At 64.1% G+C, this 20,227-nt stretch overlaps 1 protein-coding gene across 6 annotated transcripts in view; it reads left to right on the forward strand.

Annotated features, from left to right (window-relative positions):
- MAD1L1 (mitotic arrest deficient 1 like 1) overlaps positions 1-20,227 on the forward strand; it is a 202,555-nt gene that overhangs the window by 131,207 nt on the left and 51,121 nt on the right. For all 6 annotated transcript variants that reach the window (XM_016119080.2, XM_036224937.1, XM_016119079.2 and 3 more), the window contains 2 exons: positions 8,218-8,358; positions 13,217-13,273. In XM_016119080.2, coding sequence (XP_015974566.2) covers positions 8,218-8,358; positions 13,217-13,273 — 198 coding nt within the window. The remainder of the gene's footprint in view (positions 1-8,217; positions 8,359-13,216; positions 13,274-20,227) is intronic.

Genomic DNA, 20,227 nt, shown 5'->3' on the forward strand with positions numbered 1-20,227 from the left:
CATTTAAATTAGCTATCTTACTGTTTGCCTTCTGCTTGAATTCTTTTTTCTTTCTTTTTATCCTTCCTTGTAAAATAAACCATTTCCCCTTCCTTATTCTCTTGAGGTTTTGCTGTGTGCTTCGTTACTTGTTTTCGGTAGGGTCATGCGCATGTTCTTTTCTTTCTGAAATTACTTTTTCTAATGAACGCACTTTGAGAATGGCGCTAGTTGCCGGTGCTGGAGGAGACGGCGTAGAGCTCCCGTGCTGTTCCCCGCCACCGTCTGGCCGCCCAGGGACGCCCTGCGGCCGGGCCGTGCGTTCACATGGCTAAGGGACCAGCACTGACCACGGTCGCCAGCTGAGGCCTGCGGTCGCATGCAGGGTCCCTGTTGCCCAGGTCTCTGGGCGTCGAACGCGAGTGCGGGCCTCGGCCGCTGCAGCGCCTTGCGGGAATGCGTGCGCCGCCGCTCCGTGTCCTGGAAGGGCTGGTGGAGGGCCGGTGCGGTCTCTTGCTAAAATAGCTGGCGGAATTCGCCAGGGACACCCTCGGAGCCTGGTACTTTCTTTTTAGGCAGGTTATTGATTATTAACTCAGTCTCTTTGATGGGTCAAGGCCTGCTCGGATGTCATGTCCGTGGCTTAGTGGCGAGGGCCCCTCTCACGTCTGATGTTAGTGATTCCCGCCACCTCCCCCCGCCTCTAGCCTGCTAGAGGTTTATCAGTTTTGTTGATCTTGTCAAAGAGCCGGGTTTTGGTCTTGTTGATCTCCTGGTTCCGGTTCCAGTGGGCTCAGAGGGCTCACTTCTGTTCTGAGATGTGTCTGGTGTGTGTAACGGCCGGGAGGTGGCCTGTCCCAGGCTCGTTGGTGCTGCGGGGCCCCGAGCCGGGGTTGCGCCCTGCTGCCGCTGCTGAGCATCTCATCCGTGTCACCCGGGTCCTGCTGGCTGACGGTGCCGTTGGGTCCAGCTACACCCTGGCTGGTTTTCTGCCCGCCGGGCCTGCCAGTCTCCGGTGGGGCGCGGAAGTCTCCACCTGCGCGGGGGGACCTGTGCCCTCACGGTTCTAGCCGCCTCGCCTCACGCGCTCGGACCCCCGTCGTCAGGCTCGTCGTGTCGTCCGGGGGTGGCGGCCCCTTCATCACCGCGTGGGCCCCTCCGTGTCGCTGAGGCCCGCCTTGCCGGGGCTCCCGAGGCCGCCCCCCGCTTTCTTCTGACGGACGGGAGCGGGGCGCAGCCTCCCCGCCGTCACCGTCAGGCGTCTCCGTGTTCCAAGTCGTGGGCAGCGTGGAACTGGGTCCTGTTTAATTCGCTTGGACGGTCTCTTTTATAGGCGTTTTCAGGTCGTTCACGTTTAAAATGATGATCGATATGGTTTGTTTAGTATCTGTGATGTTTATTGCCCTTTTCTATTTGGGTACTTTTTCCTTCTTTTTTTAATCTTCCCTTCTCCATTTGCTTATTTGGTTTTAATTGAGCATTTTGTTTTATTTGCTTTCTCTGTCTCATGAATTTTATTTCTTAAAAAAACTTTCTTAACGATGGCCCTAGAGTTCACAGTACACATTTAAAACTAACCTAAGTCCCCTTCCAAATAACGCTGTGCGTGTCGTGGGCAGCACAGGTGCCTGAGAGCGGAGCGCCCCGCAGTCCCCCCTCGAGTCCCCTGGGGCGCTGCGGCCGTCTCCCTCGAGCCCCGCTCGCTTAGATCTGCGTGGAGTAACGGGGGCCCTTCGCCCTTTCTTCATCCCTCCTCTGAGGCCCCTTCCGTTACCACCGCCGCCTTTCCGGCCTCTGCCCCTGGCTTCCCTCTGGAGAGCTCCTCTCACTGTCTCTTGTAGGGCGGGAAGTCTTTATTTCTCCTTCGGTCTATGGAAGTCTTTATTTCTCCTTTATTTTTGAAGGGAATTCCACTGGGCACAGAATTCCAGGTTGGGGGGTTTTTGCTTTTAACGCTGAGGTATTTTCCTCCATTCTAATTTCACTCGTGTGGGTCTGGGACCTGGGGCTTGGCGACTGTCACTAGCTGTGGGAAATCTCAGCCATCACGCTTCACGGGCATCCTCCGTCCGGCCCTCACTTTCCTCACACTGCTGCTCTCGGAACGCGCACCTCAGCCCCGCGGTCTCTGTTATTTTCCTTCTTAACGCGGTTCGCGTGTGTCGTTTTATTGCTGTTTTGGGGCCGGATTGTCGCCCACCGGTTGTCAGCTTTTCAGTTTCCGACGTAAACACCGAATCCGTTTCCTTCTCAGCTCTTTTTCTGGCATCGCAGCCACCGTTGCGGGGGGCGCGTGTGCACGGTGCGTCCCGGGGCGTGTGCGCCTGGCGTGTGCCTGGCGCGGGGCGTAGCTCGGCGTTTTCTGTCAACGCCTTTCCGTGGAAGTAGAACATCAACGAAAGGTCAGGGAATTTGCGCAGCGACCCCACTAGCTTCGGTGCGAACCCTCGTCACGCAGTTCCGTGTGTTCTCACGTTTCCTTTACGCTGTTTTATTCAACCTACTCTTATTTGAAGTATGTTTTTAAATTCGTAAGTGTATTGGGTTTTTTCAGTAATCTGGTTTGAATTCCTTTCTAACCTAATCAGCTTTTAGTTTAAGAATTAGTTCTGAATGGTATTTCATTTGAAATTGATGGAGACTTGTTTTGTTATGGAATTTGCTAAATTTTCCTAAGTGTTCTCTGTGTGCCTAAAAACTGTGTTACGCCCAGTTGTTTGGGAGTGTTCTGTAAATATCTTTTAAATAAATTAACAGTGCTGTTTGGAATCTTCACTTTATTCAGTTGCTCAATCTATCGATTCTTAAGGATATATTAAAATCTTGCCATTTTTTCAGTATTTGCTTTATGTGTTCTGTCTCTCACGCGTGTAAAACCCGTGTGCAGCCCTGAAGAGCCCTCCCCCGCCGCGTGACGCGCACGTCGCCCGCGGTGGGACCTGCCGTGCTGGTCCGGCCTGACGCCGGCGACGCCTCTCGCGGTCTCTCCGCGTCGCGCTCTCTGGATCTCCGGCGGCGTCTCCCGCAGCTGCTGCTCGTTTCTGCGCACCACGACCGTCCTCGTCTCGTTATTGGGACGGTTCGTCAATTTTATGTTGTTTATTCTTTGGATTTATTTCATTTAATTTCTTCCATCTTACTTAATACTTTTTTATTAGTCTCATTTTTTGTTACTTTCTCCTCTTCTTGCCTCCTTTTGGATTTATTGGAGCTTTTTCTCATGTTGTTTCTTTTTTCTCTCCTTTCTCTATTTTTCTTCTTTTAGTGGTTTCCATATATATTTAATGTAGTAGATGGGTAACGGTATCTTTAATCCCCTCCGGAACAGTTTAAAGCTCCAGGGTTTCCTTAAATGCTTTTATATTCGAGTTCTATTTCTTTAATTTTTATTTTTCACTTGTACATTTTCAGTAGATGACACATTCGGTGAGTAATGTAACACGTATTAGAAACCGGAAGGGTCATCCAGAGTCTGCGGGGAGAAGTGCAGCTTCCGCTCTGCCCGCCGGCCGGCCGGGCCGCCCGGCTCCTCGTGTGTGCTTGTGCAGACGGCGTGCATGTGGGCACACCTGCGTGTGCGCTCGTGTGCCTTTAAAAAACGATTGGTGGCCTCTTCTTCACCCGATTCTCTGTTAACTTTCTTCTGTGTCCTCGTGGGCGTTTAAACACAGGCGACCCTCGAACGGTGCAGGCGAGCTGCATGGGTTCACCTAAGGTCCGCGTCTGGACGAGCCGCCCGCACGGCCAGACCCGTGCCGTCCAGGGCCACCTGTCGGGTGTCGTCACTGTTCCTCAGACCTTTGCTCCGTGCCCACGTCCCCGTGACGTGCCCTGGGCCGTCCACCTGCAGGACCCGCGAGGCTGGCGAGCAGTCGGTCCGCGCCGCGTGTCGGGCACTGGGAGGCCCCCCCCACCGACTCGCTGCTGCAGCCACGCCACGTCGGCCCCCGTCTGTGGCAGGTGTGCTGGGTGGTTGGGTCCACCGCCCCCCCCCCCCACACACACTTTTGGAACCTCTGACGGCTTCTAAATGGGACGGCGGGCGCTTCGTCCCGGCTGCGGAAACCCGCCCGCGGCCTCCTGGTCGCCACCCGCCCCCTCCCCGCTGTCTGTTCCCTGCGGTGGGAACCCGGCCACCGCCCCACGCTGCCCCGCATGCCTCGGCCGTGCCGACAGGGCTCAGCGCCAGGAGGCCGTGGCCGGAAGTAAGTGCCCACGGCCTGTTCCAGGATCTCGGGGTCCGCAGGTCAGGAGCACGGCCAGGCGACACCCAGCGTGAGGGGCGGCCCGGCCGGGACGTGGCCGTGGGGGACCACAAGCCTGCCCTCCAGGGACTCGGGACTGGGCGGCTCGTCCTGGCTCTGGGGTCAGGGTGACGTCCTCGGGTGTGGCGTCTCCCCTTCGGCCTCCGTCCCCAGGTCCCCTGTCGGAGCTTCTGACCCCGGGAGCCGGGCACCTGGCCTGCAGCCGCTGGCAGGTGTCCGCTTGCAGCTCCCAGAGCTGCCGGGGCAGCATGGAGGGCGGGGCCCAGGGCGCCCTCGCAGCCGGGGCTTCCCGCCTCTCCAGGGTCCCGTGTCGCTGGCTTCTGTCTGTGACATGAGGCTCTGGGTCAGGCGCAGCTCCCAGGCATCGGGGTAGAAAGGGGACAGGCTGGCAGCAGAGGAGCGGGAGCAAAGAACAACGCCTCTGTATCTTAAAGAAAGGAAAGTGCTGTGGGGCCGGGGCCGGGCACAGATGGGCCGCGAGGAGGTGCTGCTGGGGACGCGGCCCTGCAGCCGGAGCGGGCGCGGGCCCGAGCGGCGGGCGGGGACAGCATCGGGCCCGCGGCCGCGGTGGCAGAGGCTGAGAGGCGGGTGGCAGGAAAGAGCTGGTGAGGTGCGGCCGTGGCCGGGGGGCCGGCGGGCGCCTCCCTGGCGGCGGGTCCCTGCGTGTCCCCCCAGCCTCGCCGGGCCGGGGGCTTCCGACGCGGGCTGCGCCCGGCGGCAGGGGAGGCTGGCTTTCCCTGGCCTTCCTGCTGCCTGTCCAGCCACCGTCCCAGGCAGGCGTGGTCGTCACGAGAGCGGGAGAAACGGCGAGAATGGTCGCGGAGCAGCAGGGGCAGCCACGGCCGTGCCCCTCGAACTGAGCCTCGCGCGCCCGGCTCTGGCCGAAGTGCTGCACGCGCAGCTCTGCTCGAACTTCACAGAGACCCGGGGGTCCCGTGCTCGCCCCGTGGCACAGGGAGGCCAGTTTCTTCCCTGCGGTCACGCGGCTCATCCGCGGGGAGGCGGGGCGGGGCCAGGGCAGGAGGCGCAGGCCCGGTGCTCAACGGCGTCCCCTTTGGGGGGCGATGGCCTCCTCCAGGGGCTGCGCTCCCGCCGGGGCGTCCTCTCTGTGGCTCCACACCGCCTCTAGGCGGCGGCCGTCCCTGCGCCAGGCCCCGGGCGCCGTGGCCGACCAGCCTCGTCCTCGCGGCCATCCCGCGCTTCTGCCCTCTGCCCCCCCACGCCAGGGCCCGGGGCTTGAAGCTGCGCTTCTCCCGCGGAAGGGCGCCTGCCATGAGGCCGCACCGCACGTGTCCGGCCGGCCAGACGGCGTGCCGCAGCGGCGTGCGCAGAAGCGCCCCGTGGCCCGGGGAGCACCCCAGCCCGCGTGTTCTGCAGCCTTTGTGCGGGGTGCGCGTGTGTGTCCCCGTGGGCCCCGGCGTGTCTCGGGCCGCACTTCAGAGCTCCGCGTCAGTCACCTCACCTGGGAGGGCCGGCTGCCGCGGCTGCTGGTCCCTGCCGCTCTCTCGCGAGGGCGCACCGGGTGCCGGCTCAGGCCTCTCCCTCTGGTCAGAGGGCCCTGCCCCGGCCGCGCCCCCCAGGAAGCCCATGCCCTTCCTGGAGCCCCTGGGACCCCCAGTCTTCCCCTGGGGACCTCTGGTGTCTGCGCATCCTCCCTGGCACTCAGGAGGGTACAGGCCCAGGCCTCCAGACCCCTGCCGAAGGCCCGCGTCTCAGCCTCCCCCACCCCAGCCCAGCACGGGGTCCCTGCGCACTCACGCCCAGGTTTGGGCTAGGGAGGCAGTGGAGGGCGGAAGGCGAGAAGCAGGTCCCGGCAGCCGGAGGCCCGTGGCGTCCCTCGTGATGCCCTCAGCAGGAGCCGGTCAGGGGGCTCGTCTGCCGTTGCCGTCGAGGGCCTGTCAGGGCTGGGAGTAGCGGGAACCCCCCCCCCCCCAGCGGGAGGATGCAGGACTGGCCCTCGAAGGGTCCTCACGCACAGCCGAGAAGCCCCCCCCCCCCCCCGCGTCCCGCCTCTCGTCCCCTACCGTCCCGGAACACCGTCCTCCCTGGCCACAGCGCTGCCCCGTCGCACAGAGCTGCTGCCCTTCCCTGGCCGCAGACGGGCCGACAGCGGGCCACGTGTGCCGGAAACCCTGTCCCTGGCGAAGGGCCTCCACGGAGCGCAGGGCCCGACTCTGCCGTCATCTCTGCCCTGGCGAGCGTCACGGTCCCCGCCGCAGCCGGGGCGCCTGCCCGCTCAGCCGAGAGTGGAGACGGACCGCACTTGGCGCAGGTGGATTCAGCCGTTACAGAGTCGCCGTCCGGCCAGACCGGACAGTCCCCACTCTCGCACCGCTAACAGCAGAGCAGTTTCTCTGAAAGGCACAAACCAACCCCCTTTCGACCCTCGGTTTTCCTCGCTGCCCCCCTGCTCCTGGAGCTGTGGCGGGGGGGGGCGTGTATGGGGCATGCGTGGAGGTTTGCTGGCCGGTGACAGAGACAGTCGCCGCGTGCTCGGGGCGGGAAACCCCGCCCCGCCTCCCTTGGCCTCACGCTCCGTGGCGAGAACCGGAAACCAGCTGGGAGCCGTGAAAGTCAGCAGGAAGATAGAGGGCTCCAATAGAACCACGACGCGCAATAAACCTTCCGCGGAAACACTTTCACAGATGCGTGACCAGTTCCCCTTGGGTCTATAACTTTAATTTCTTACTTATTGAATTGTTTTGTCATTGACTAATTAGAAGTCCATGCTGGGGGACGACTGAGCCCGAGGCTCGTGAGGGACGAAGCTTGGCAGCGAGCGGCCGACAGACTCTCAGTGGTGAACGTTGGGGTCTCACCACCCACAGCCCCAGGCTCGCCGTAGAAGGGAGGGTTTGGGCGGAGCCGGGCACGGTATCGATGCTCAGAGGAGCGGAGCGGCTGGGATGAGTCCTCAGGGGGCACAGACAGGCCTTGGGTCATGGCAGTACCAGCCTAGAGACTGCCGAGTGGAGGGGGGCCCCGGCTCTACGGCTGGGGGTGCCCAGGGTCCCCCCCCCGGCTCTGAGCGTTGGCCTCCGCGGCAGGGGCGCTGCGGGCTGCCACGCACCCGGACGCCTGCCCTGGGCGGGCCTGGAGCAAGGCTGGGCCGGGGCCCAGGGCCCAGGGCCGTCTGCTGGAGGGGGTGCGCCCGCAGGTACGCACAGGACTGTTTGCGACGCGGATGTGGTCACTGTGGCCACGTGTGGGCCTCAGCTGCGGGGCAGAGCTGTCACCACTGTCCTCTGAGATCGGCTGGTCACCCACCTCGCTAGTCAGGGAGCCGAGGCTCACGACGAGGCTGGCCCGGCACGTCTCCCAGACACGCCTCTCCCTCCGGGGCTGTGCTGGCCCCGGGGAGGCTGTGCATGCTCGCTGGACTGCGGCCGCAGGCTTCCCGTGAGCTTGCTGAAGCCAGAGCCGTCTTAGCAGGGATCCGGGCCCCTCAGAGGGTGCCGGGTCTCGGCCCCATCGGGACGCCTGCTGCCCGCATGCCACACAGATCTCACCCTGCCGGCGGCGCTCCGAGTGCTCCTGGGTTTAAGGTCAGGGGTCGCGGGAGGCAAGATGCTCAGACCACTTCCCAGCCCAGCTCCAACAGGTGTTTTCCTCGGCCGATTTGATGAGACTCAGGAAGTCGCTAACCCAAGACACTGGGTAGAGACCCGCCCAGCTGGGGGACTCAGCAGACCGCCGCCGCGCAAGGCCCGGTGGCCACGGCGCGCGCCGGCACACGGATGCCACCCCTCGGGCAGGGAGGCCCGGCCGGGCTCGTCGGCCTGTCCGAGTCGAGGCTGCCGAGCGTTCAGCGTGAACTCTGAGGCGCTCTCTGGGGCCCCCGGCCACCGGACAGTGTGCTCCCCGAGCTCGATCCCGAGCCCGTTCTCCCGCCCCGCCCCCCGTCACACGCGTCCCTCCAGTGCCAGGTCACCACCCCTCCGCCCGGGCCTGACCCCCTGCCCTCTGCCCACAGGAGCGGGACGGCATGCGCGCCATCCTGGGGTCCTACGACAGCGAGCTGACCCCGGCCGAGTACTCGCCCCAGCTCACGCGGCGCATGCGCGAGGCCGAGGACATGGTGCAGAAGGTGCACGCCCACAGCTCGGAGATGGAGGTGAGTGCCCGGGCGCCCCGCGGCCTCCAGCCTCCTTCCCTTTCCGTCTGCGCTTTCTCTCTGTTCTGCCCTCGTGGCTGTGCGTTCATCTCTCTCCCGCCACCTGCCTCCGCGCCCCCGTCCTCCGTGGCCTCTCTCTCCAGCCATCCCTCCCGCCCGGGCTCCAGGTCCTGCTCACGCAGGGTCGCCAGGCTTCGTCTGTCAGGGGCCAGCAGCGAGCGCTGTGGTCTCGGTCCCACGCTCCCCGCTCTGCAGCCACAGTGGGTGTGGCTGTGCGCCAGTGAAACCATGGACAGAGCGGGGGGCGGGGGGCTGGGTGTGGGTGCAGGCTCCAGTCGTGGGGCCACGCCCAGCCCGTCTTCCTAGGACCCTGCTGCTTGGGGTGACAGCCGCCACGGTGGCCCGGAGCCTGGCCTCGCCCCTCGGCGCCTCTCAGGGGCCTGCCTGTCCCTGGCGGCCGAGGGCCGGGAGCCACGAGCGCAGGCCCGGCCGCCCAGAGCCAGCGCGTCCCAGAGCCTCGCCCGTCAGCTCTGCCGCGCGGCGTTTCTTGATCCCCACAGAAACGTTTCAGCAGCAGGAGGTGGAGGCGTTGCGCTCGGAGCGCCCAGTGGCCCGCTCCAGTGAAGTCTGCGCCGTTCCGCGTGGGTTTCATTTATTCCGTTTAATCAAGTGGCTGCGGGAGTCGGCAGCCTGTGTCTCGAGCCCTGCCCCGCCCTACTCCGCATCTCGGTCCGGGCTGCTCTTCCAGGCTTTTCCGCGGAAGCAGACGCCCGGGCCGCTGGCCGCGCGAGCCTGTGGGCAGCCCCGGCTTCAGGTGGCCGCGGGCCCGCAACGGCTCCTGCCTCTGGGTCGGGCGCATCTCACGCAGCGCGGCGCCCGCCAGGCTCCTCCGCGCTGCCGCGAGGGCCGCGTCTACCTTCCTGAGGCTCAGCGATGCCCGTCGCCCAGGCGCACGCCTCGTCCCCGGCCCTTTGCCACCGACGGGCGCACAGGTTGTTGACGTGTTTCGGTCTCCGCGAATGACGCTGCGGTGGACAGGGACATGTAGATGGTTCCTTCAGGACAGTGACTTATTTCCTTGGGATGTGTCCCTGGAAGTGGGGTTGTTGGATCGCGTGGGTCCTGCTTCTATTTTTAGTGTTCTGAGCAGCCTCTGCGCTGGTTCCCATGGCGGCCGAATCGATTTCCAGGCCCCCAGCGTGCACGGCGCACCCTTACCAGCTCCGCCGTGGTCTCCTCGAGCACGCCCGTCCTACCCGGCGCGAGGGGACGCCTCCCCGCAGCCCGGTGGCCGTCTCCCAGGCGTCCGTGGCGCTGGGCGCCTTCCCCGTACCTGTCAGCCGCTTGCACCCTCTTCGGGAAGGTCTCTCGCGACCCTTTGCCCGTTGCTTACTTCGTTATTTTGCTATCGAGCGGTAAGGGTTCCACATACGCGATGTTAACTGCTCATCGGTGCACGGTTTGCAGATACCTTCTTTCATCCTGTATTTCCTCCACTGCCGTCCATTCTGTCGACGGTTTCCTCTGCCGTGCGGAGGCTTTTCAGTTAAATGTGGGCCCACTTCTCAGTTTGCTCTCGTTGCCTGTGCTTTCGGTGCCAGGGCACGTGCTGAGGAGCTTGTCCGCTGTGTGTCTTCTGAGAGTTTCGTGGTTCCAGCCTCCGGTCTGCGTGGTGCGAGGTGGGGGCCCAGCGGCACCCTCCCGTGGCCGCGCAGTCTGCCCAGCGCCGTGCGCAGCAGAGGCTCTTTCCCCGTCGTGCCCTTGGTGCCCTCGTCACGGCCAGATGACGTATGCACACGGGTTTATTTCTGGGCTCTGGGTTCTGTTCCATTCATCCATGTGTCTGTTTCGATGCCAGTGCCATACTGTTTTGATTACTATGTCTTTGTAATGTAATTTGAGATTGGGAAGTACGATGCCTCCAGCTTAGTTCTCGCTCAAGATTCCTTTAGCTATTTGGGGTATTTTGTGTTTCTTTACAAAGGTTAGGATTGTTTTTTCTATTTCTGTCAAAAATGCCATTGGAATTTTGGTAGGGATTGCATTGAATCTGCATTTCGCTTTGAGTAATGTGAACATTTTAACATTACTTCTTCCAATCCATGAACATGGGATAGCTTTCCATTTATTTGCGTTTTCTTTAGTTTCTGTTATCAGTGTCTTACGGTTTTAGGGTACAAGTCTTTTACCTTCTTGATGAAATATAAGCCTAAGTATTTTATTTTTTGATGCTATCATAAATGGGATTGGTTTATTTCTTTTTCAGATAGTCCACTGTTATATATAGAAATGCACCTTATTTTTATAGTTTGATTTTTTTTTTTATCTTGCAGCTTTTCTGGATTCATTTATTAGTCCTAACAATTTTCTGGTGGAGTCTTGTTTTCTATGTATAAGATAGTGCAAACAGGTAATTTTACTTTTTCCTTTCCTATTTGGCTGCTTTTTATTTCTTTTTCTTGTCTGAATGCCCCAGCTAGGACTTCCAGTGCTGTGTCATGTGGAAATGGTGATGCCGGGCAACCTTGTCTTGTTCCAGATCTTAGACGAAAGGATTTTAGTTTTTTACCATTGAGTGTGATGTTAGCTATGGGCTTATTATATATGGCTTTTCTTATATTGCAGTATGTCCATTCGGTACCTAGTTAATTTTTATTATGAAAGGATATTGAATTTTGTGAAATGTTTTTTCTGCATCTGCTGAGATGATCGTGTGATATTTATCCTCATTCCATCAATGTGGTGAATCACACTGATTGATTTGCGGATATTGAACCATCCCTGGAATAGGTCCCTCTGGCTCATGGTGTGTGGTCCCTTTAATGTACTGCTGAATTTGGTTTGCTCGTTTCTGTTGAGGATTTTTGCATCTCTGTTCATCAGGAACATTGGCCTGTGATTTTCTTTTCTTTGTGGCACCCCTGTTTGGCTTTGGAATTGGGGTGACGCTGGCCTTTTAAAATGGGTTCGAAAGTGTTCCTTCCTCTTCAATGTTTGGAGTAATTTGAGAATGATTGTTGTTAGTTTTTCTTTAAATGTTTGGTAAAATTCGCCCCGGAGCCTTCTGGTTCTGGGCCTTTCTTTTTGGGGAGGTTCTTTATTGCCGATTCGGGCTCCTCACTCCTTATTGGTGGGTTCGGATTTCCTGTTTTTCGCCTGGTTTTTTCTTGGTAGGGCGTGTGTTTCCAGGAGTTCATCCGTTTCTTCCAGGTTGCCCAGCCTGCTGGCGTGTGGTTGCTCACACGGTCTCTCGTGCGTCTCTGCTTCTGTGGTACAGGTGTGATGCCTCCTCTCTCGTTTCTGATCTTATTTATTCGAGGGTTCGCCCTCTCTTCCTTAGTCTAGCTAAAGGTTCGTCAGCTTCAGCTTCTCAAAAGCCCAGCTGTGGGCTCCAGCGATCGTCCGGTGCTCGGCCACGCGTGGCCGTCCGAATCAGCTCGGCTCGGCCGCCTGCCGACATCCCTCGCCCCGCCCTCCGTGCCATGCCGCGCGCTGCAGCACGCGGACTTTGGGACCGGTCTCTGGTGGCCCGGCTTTAACTTACAGCCCTCCAGCGGCGGTTCTCAGACTCTGGTGTGCACCCTGGGCTCCCGCGGGGCCCTCCCGGGGGCTCTGACTCGGTGGGTGGGGGCGCGGGTCCGGAACGTCGACTGCTCGCACGTTCCCGGACGACGCTGCAGCGGGGACCCGGCGGGCTGGAGGCCTCCGTCCCCGCAGGCCGCGCGGAGCCACGGTCCCCATCAGCCCCAGCCGTGAGCGGCCTGCCTGTGGTGCGTCGGCGTGGCCTGCCGTCCGCGTGGGGGGACGGGCCTCGCTGCTCCTTGGGGTCGCCGCCGGACAGAAACCGGGAGTGAGTCCGGGTGCTGCCGTTGGGAGGGCGCAGTGACGTCCGGCTGGCATGCTGTCCTCCGTGTCCCTTACACTTGGTCACTTGCGTGGGGCAGGACAGCAGGAGGCCTGAGGCCCCCATCGCGCTCTCTCCATGTGACCCGCGACCTCGGGCCCTTCCCTGGGCTCCAGCCTCCCCACTGTACAGTGGAGGGGGACCGCGTTCAGCGTTGGGGGGGACTCTCCAGCCCCCCAGGAGCTCTGCGCTGCCCTGTCCCTGGCGTCCCCATGGGAGCCCGGCTACTGCGCTTGGGCCGCGCTGGGCCTGCCCAGAGCCCTCACCTCCGGGCGAGACAGCGCCACGGGGTCGGGCAGCCCCCACCCGAGCGGTGCCGAGGACCAGGAGGAGGCCCACGCACACCACACCCGTGGCTCGGAGCCTGGGTAGGGGTGCGTGAGCCACTGGGGCCTGAGCCCAGTGGACCCCCGTTTTGGGGTGCTGCCTGTCGCATGGTGGCCGCCCTGGAGACGTGACGTGCAGCTGACTTGCCCGGGGCAGAGCACAGCAGCCCCTGATCGCCGCCCGGTCTGGGGGACAGTGAGGGCCCTGTGACAGCGGGAGCTGAGCTGGTGACGTGGGTGGGCAGAACCTTGCCTGTACCTCCTGGGTGGTGGGTGGGCCACCTCTCTGCCTGGGGTCCAGCACCCATACAGAGCGGGCAGGGGCTGGGCCTCAGGGGTTTTCCTGGGTGCTGGCCCTAATCACTTCCTCCAGAATGAGGCACACTGAGCCTGCCCCCACCAGTGCCCCTAACCCCCTCCAAGTTGCCTTCCAGTGGCAGATGTGGGAACAGATTTGGCAAGAGCATCATGCTTCCCATCTGCCCCTCAGTCCCCGTCTCTAAACAATACGGATCTGGGGTCTCCCTCAGCTGCCAGCTGGTTTCCAGGCCCCCTCCCCCCACAGTCCCTGGAGGCAGTGGAGGGGCAAGCAGCAAGCCCACTAACCCCACTTCGTCTTGTCTTGAAGGCTCAGCTGTCACAGGCGCTGGAGGACCTGGGAGTCCAGAAGCAGAGAGCGGACATGGTGAGTCCCCGAGACGCCTGCCGGGGTCTCCGTGGCCAGAGGGGACCCGGCGCGTCAGGTGCAGGCAGAAGCCCCGTCCCCACCGTGACTTCACCCGCAGGCGCAGCGTGTGGGCCTGGCAGCCGTGGCCCTTGTCGTCAAAGCACAGCTGGAAACGGCGTGGGGTTTGGGCCTTGCCGCGAGGCGGGGACAGCGGCATGCTGGCTGCCCGAGGTCATGACCTGCCCCCCATGGGCCGGTGTCATCCTCAGGCCGTCACCCGTCCTGGGCCAGGGTGCGTCTGGCCTGCATGTCTCTGCGCTCATGCAGGTCCCCTCTGGGGCCTGCTCCTCAGGCCTGTGGCGCGGGCCGGGGCGGGCAGGCGCGGGCAGGCGCGGGCAGGCGCGGGCCGGGGCGGGCAGCGTGCAGAGCGCCCGACCACCACGGGGGACAGACGGCCGCTGTGGGAGGAGCTTCGTCCTGCGCACACTGCAGCCCGCGGTCTCTGAGGGCAGAGGGCCGTGGTGAATGTGCGGTGCGCCCTCAGGCTGCGCTGCCCCGGGCCGCGGGCCGGCCGTCCGGGGGGCCCCGGGATCTGCACCCCGGGCCCGAGCCCCCAGTTCAGTGCCATCGCTCGTCGCTCCCCTGAGCCTGAGCCGGCCGGCTGGCCTTTCCCCGCGGAGCAGGCACGGCCTCCAGGCTGAAGCGACGCGCCCGCGAACGCGCCTCCTCCTCCTCCGTCGCCGTCCTCGCGGTCGCCCCGCTGTGGCACCATCCCCTGGGAGCCAGGTTCCCGTCAGGGGCCCTGTGGGTGGGGCAGGGGCCCGCCGGCCCGGGAGGCCCGGTCGCCCTGGAGATGCATGCGGATTGCGCAGGGAGAGCATGGCGGCAGGGGCTCGGGCTGGTGCCCCCCTCACGCGTGGCATGGGGAGGTCGGGGTGCGGCTTTCGAGCGGGGACTGGGCGTCTGAGTTGGGCGGACGCTGGCGTGGGGTCCGTAGCCCCAGAGTCAAGGCCGGCGGCGCACCGGGCGCCCTTCCTCCTCGGAGTCGAGCAGGTGCCAGGGAGGCAGCGCCGAGGCTGCAGCCCGTCAGCCGCGCCAGCACCCCACCATTGGCCAGGAACCCCGGACCCCCGGGAGGCCAGTGCCGCCCACAGAGGCACCCCCAGCTCCCCGGCACCCCGGAACCTCGGCACCCCGGTACCCCTGGAACCCCCGGAACCTTGGCACCCCAGAACCCCTGGAACCCCGGCACTCCCGGCACCCCAGAACCCCTGGAATCTTGGCACCCCAGAACCCCCGAACCCTGGAACCCCCGGAACCTTGGCACCCCGGAACCCCTGGAACCCCAGAACCCCCGGCACCCAGGAACCCCGGCACTCCCGGAACCTTGGCACCCCGGAACCCCCAGAACATTGGCACCACCGGAAACCCAGAACCCCCGGAACCCCGGCACTCCCAGCACCCCGGAACCCCTGGAACCTTGGTACCCCAGAACCCCCGAACCCCGGAACCCCAGGAACCCCGGCACTCCCGGAACCCCGGCACTCCCGGAACCCCGGCACCCCTGGAACCCCGAACCCCCGAACCCCAGGAACCCCGGAACCCCCTTTCCTCCGGGGTCTTCGCACACGTGCTCACGTTTTCCCCGCCGAGTGAACTTGGGGTGGCGCGTTGGGTCTGCCGTCGGGACCCTGTGGGCCCTGCCTCACTTTTGTGGCCACTGCAAACGGGGGCTCCGCGCGTGGGCTTCTCCCGGCCGCAGCCGCGTGCGCCTCTGCGTGCTCGGGCCTCTGTCCTTCGCGCGAGGTGGCCACTGTCCTCTAGTGACACTTGCACGAGTCTTGTTAGGTTTTTTGTGGGTATTTTATCGTGTGTTACTTTTTCTTTTGGCTGCCGGCTCTGCGTTTACCAGGGGGCCCAGGGAAGGCTGTGGGAGGAGGTGGCCCTTCAGACTTGGAAAGCGACCCCTCCAGTGGCCTCACCACCTAGACTCGTGTAGAGTCAGAGCGGGTCTGACAACCCCAAAACATGAGCTGGTTCATTTATCTTTAGAAATCCTCGGCGTAGCCCCAGACGGGAAGAAACCCAGCCCCGCGGCCACCCGGCCTCTCCAGCCCCCAGTGCTGACCTCACGTCACCCGCCCGTCCCGTGCCGCGGCCGTGGCCCTGCGCGGCGCAGCTCCCTCTCAGCCCCCAGCTCTCCCCGCACGCCCGGGCGACCCCCCTGCTTCGCGGTCAGATGGCGGCCCCGGGCTCCCTGGCGGCTGCTCTGCCACCTCGTCCCGTGGCACGGCCCGGGCCCACTGCCCTCCTGGGGTGGGAGCTCCGAGGTCCCCGTGTGTCCCTGCCTGGCCCGTTCCTGTGACGGGAAGCCTGGAACCGGTGTTGCTCCCCGACCCAGTGAGGAGCCCACTGCAGAGGAGCCTCAGGGACAGCCCGCCCGCAGAGACGCCTTTCAGACGGTCCCCGCCCAGCGCCACGGGGACATCGGGGCTGGTGGCCGCCAACAGCCCCTGCTCTGTGTCCTCCGGAGCTTCGTGCAGCTTGTGACCCCCGGACACAGCTCCCGGTCGGGCTGGTCAGGCCTCCGGGCCCCACAGGAAGCGTGGTGCGCACCCCGCTCTCAGCACCCCCACCCCCCGCTGCCTCGGAGCCAAGGCCCGGTTTGCTGCCACGTGCCTGTCGCCGGCGGTCGGGCTGCAGCCTCGCCAGCCCGAATGAGAACACCCCGGAGCCCTCCAGGGCCCGTTCCCGGGGGAGCACGGCGGGACCTCACCGGGCCCTTCCTGGGCCGATGTGCTCACGAAGGAAAGGCAAGCTGGCCCAGGCCGGAGGGCGGCCGGATGCCCCGCGGCTGCGCTTTCTCTGAGGTGTCCACCGGCTGTGGCCATGGGGGCTCCCCGGTGCGCCGTCCGGCGGCCCTCTCCCCCGGGCCAGAGCGGGCAGGGCGGGGGGCGTCGGTCGGGGCCCGGTCACCCCTCGCCAGGAAGCAGCCCCTCGAGACCTTCCCAGTCCCTTTGGCCGGGACTCCGGTTTTGACCCCGGGAGCCTCCCTTCTCTGAGAGGCCGGAAGCGCCTGCACCCCTGGGATGCGAACCCCAAAGGCCCGCGGCCTCAGCGTGACACAGATGGGGCTCGGGGGCGAGCATGCCGCCCGCCGTCCCCACGGTCACTGCCGGTGGGGTTGGCGAGGCCCTGCGGTGCCACCTGGGCCCCTCAGACGAGCCGCACAGTGTGTCCTCAGCGCGGTTCAGAGCTGCCTCGTGACGACGGGGGGCCCTTCGGAGGCCAGTCCCCCTGGAGTCTCTCCCCGAGTCCCTCCACCCACTCAGTGGCCGCGTTCTCAGGGCTCTGTCCTCGCCGACGCGGCGCAAGGGGATCGTCCTCTGACGGGCTTTCCGAGGCCTGCTCCTCGCGCGCCGGTCTCCCTCCTGCCGCGGGGCCGGATGCGTCTGTTTTTCAGCACTTAGGGTTTTCTGCGTGTCCCCTGCGAACGCAGGTGTCCGTCCCGCTCCCTTCCAGCTCGGGTGCCTTCTATTTCTCGTTGCCCAGCTCCCGGGTGAGAGCCGCGTCCCGGTCTCGTTCCTCATCTGGGGGACGCTCTCGGTCTTCCCAGGGAGCGTGACCTTCGCCGTGGTGTTAGTAAGTGCTTTTTGCCACACTGAGAAATCTCCCTTCTAATCCTAGGTCGTTGAGTGTTTTTATCACGAAGGACGTTGGGTTTTTGCCAAATGCTTTCTCCGCCTCCGTCGGGGCGATCGCGCCGCGTCCCCCGCGTTCCGTTAGCAAGGCGCTCCGTCCTTGATGATTGCACGCCGAGCTCCCCCCGCGTCCCTGGTGTGGAGTCGGCCTGCGGACGCGCCGCTGGGTGCAGTTTGCTGGTGTCTCGTTGAGGATTTTACACCTACGTTCATAAGGGCCGTTGGTCCTAGTTTATTGTCTTGGGATGTTTTGTCTGGCTTTGGTTTCAAAATGAGTGCAGAAGCATCTCTTCCTCTTCATCTGTTTGGGAGGGTTTGGGAAGGGTCAGTGGTGACTCCTGTGAACGGCCAGTAGCGTCCACCGGTGAAGCCAGCTGGTCACGGACACTTCGTTCCGAGGTTTTTCATTACAGTTCGAGTCTCCTTACTTGTGACAGGTCTGTTCAGACTTTCTGTTTCTCCTTGGGTCGGTTTTGGTGGCTCACGCGTTTCCCGCGTCAGGGCTGTCGCGTCCCGGTGGGCAGTCCGCAGTGTCCCGTCCGGCCCTTCTCACGCCCCTGAGGCCAGTCAGCAGCGCCGTCCCCAGGTCCCCACACGCACCCGTCCCTTCCTCTGTCGGTCTCGCTGAGGGTTTGTCACTGGGTTAATCTTCTCAGCTGAGGGGCCTTTCCTCTTCCAGACTTTGGTGACGTCCCCCCGACTCCTCGCGCGCGCCGTCCGTGTGACAGATGGTCATCGCGCCTCGCGCACGCCTGTCCTCTGACTGATCCTGACGCGGTTTCTCCGTCACCGGTTTTGAGCACTCAGACTGCGATGTGACGTCTTCTGCTTTTCCTCGCGTGTCGTGGGGTGTTTGGTTTCTGAGCTCCGAGTCTGCAGGTCGCAGCTCGTGGGAGGCCCGGCCAGACGTCGGCCGCCGCGCGGACGGGGCGCCAGGCCCAGCACGCGCCCCGCTCGCTTCAGTCCACACGGCGCTTTCTCCCGCTGCTTTAGATTTCAAGTTGTTTCCGTTTGCATGTCTCTGCGCTTTCCGACGTTTTCTTTAGTTAATGCTTAACCTTCCATGAAGGTGATCCACGTCTTTTTCGTTTGGGGCTTTGTGGCTTCTGTCTCTATAAATTTTATTTTGGTCTTTTTTCCATTTCATTTCTCCACTTAACTGTTGAAAGTATGGGATTCAGTTACAATAGCTGTTTCGGGTCCCCCTCTGCGAATTCTGACATCTGGCTGGCTGGATGCCAGATGCTTTGCATCCTGTGAAGATTCTGAGCTTCCTTGGGGGCCCGGCGAAGCTGCTGGGGAATGTTTGCTTCTGCGGCGTGTTTACGACGTGCTGGCTGCCGGGGGCAGTGCTTGTTCTGGAGTGAAGTCTCACCACTCCTGAGCCTGCCGCCCGGACGCTGTACCCCGAGCCCCGTGCACCTGTGCGCACAGCAGAGCCGCCTGGCTGCTTGCACCCGCGGCGGCGTGGGCCGTGCGGCCGGCACGCGGAGTGTTTGCTCCGGCCCGCACGCCGCACGTCCTGACCGCTGGCCAGGGGCTGCCGAAAGGGTGCGTTGGCCACCGTTCCTGGGCGTGGTCCATGCCGGGGACTGGCTCCCGACATCCGCGACCAGGGGGACCCCGCGCCCTGCCGCCCTGTGCTGCGGCTCCTGACGTGGGGGGATCCCCGGGAGACGATGGGAGGGTCCTGGAGCCCAGGCCCACACCGCAGCATCCCCTCCTCTGTCCGCCGCCCCGTGCTTCCACCGATCCCGGCCAGCCCGTGCACCCGGGCCTTGTCCCAGCAGTCGGAGCGGGCGCCCGGGGGAACGGGCCCTGCTGGTGCCACCGTCTGCAGTCAGGCCTGCGGCTGGAGAGGCCGATGTGCTGGGTTCGCTTGCCGTGGGCACACTAGGCGTTGCGCCTCGTAGTTCAGAGAGCCAGCCCGAGGCAGGGCCGTCAGCGCGTCGGGGCTGACGGCGGTGGCAGGGACGCCTGGGGCCACGCGGAGAGGCGGCTTCCTGCACGGGGGCGGAGGGCAGGCCCCGTGCCCCGCGCCCCGCGCCCCGGGCATGCCGTGGCCACAGCCGGCCCCCGAGCTCGTGCTGCTGTGTGGCCTGTTTTGCGAGGAGGCGCCTTGGCTTCGGGGTGCGTTCCGGAGCGGGGCTCCACGGTCCCGGGACCGCGAGCAGGGTGTCTCCGAGGACACGGTCCGGTTGGTCTTCGGTCCCTTTGAGACCAGCGCCACACCGACCGCGTCAGCGAGGCGGGGCCCGGCGGGCGCAGACTGCAGCGTGGCGCCCGTCGGTGTCACTGCCCGGCACTGCCTCGCTCCAGCGTGGCCTGGCCCCGGCGATCGAGAAGGGGGCCCCAGGGGCACCCTCACCCACCCCTACGGTACCTGGGGGGCTCGGGGGCAGGAGACGGGGAGGCAGCGCCGGCACACTCCAGCAGGTGTCTGTGTGATGGTGTGAGTGTGAGTGTCAGGGGTGTGAGTGTGTTGGTGTGTGTGTGCGGCGAGCGTGCGCACGCTGGGCGAGTGCTGCAGGGGGCCGGGCTCGGGCCCGCGTGCCGGGGGAGGGTCCTCCTGCCGTGCTGCAGCCTCGCAGCCAGGGGGGCGCCGGCCCCACTTCCCAGGCTGCGGCTCGGCTTCTGCGAACGAGCAGGGAGGGGATTCCCACCCGTCCCCCCACCCGTCCCCCGGGCCAGGCACCGGTCCCCACCAGCTCAGCCACAGTGCCTCCCTCTCAGCTTCCTGCTTGAAACGCCCGGCGTCCCCCAAGGCCGCGACTGCGACGGGGGCAGCAAGGAGGGCCCTGCGGCGAGCAGGCGCCGCGATTCCGGGTCTCCTCTGGGGCGGCCCAGCTCCCTGTGTGTTTGCTCTGGGCCCTCGGGGGCCGCCCGTGCCGGCTCCACTCGCCTGTCCCGTGGCCCGCTGCGCGCTCTGCCCGCGCGGGTGCCCTCGGCCTCGCGCGCCCCCGCAGCACCCCCGCAGCACCCCCCGCGTGCGAGCGCGGCCGGCGGCGGCCCAGGTGCGGAGCAGCGCCGTGTCAGCCTCCAGGTGTTCCCAGGCCAGTGGGGGGAGGAGTCACACACGCGTGTCGTCAGACTTCAGGGTCGAACGCCCTCTGGGCTTGGGAGGGTTGACGCAGATGACAGCGTCTCAGGCGGGCCGAAAGGCGGGCAGGACGTGGGCGCGAGCGGAAAGCTGCTCTGCCGACAGGTGTCGCGTGTCTCGGTGCTGGCCTCCGTCCGGGCTGGGGCCGGGGCCAGTGCAGGGCTTGGCATC

This window comes from Rousettus aegyptiacus, unplaced genomic scaffold (genome assembly GCF_014176215.1).
Source record: "Rousettus aegyptiacus isolate mRouAeg1 unplaced genomic scaffold, mRouAeg1.p scaffold_m13_p_7, whole genome shotgun sequence".
Lineage (NCBI taxonomy): Eukaryota > Metazoa > Chordata > Mammalia > Chiroptera > Pteropodidae > Rousettus > Rousettus aegyptiacus.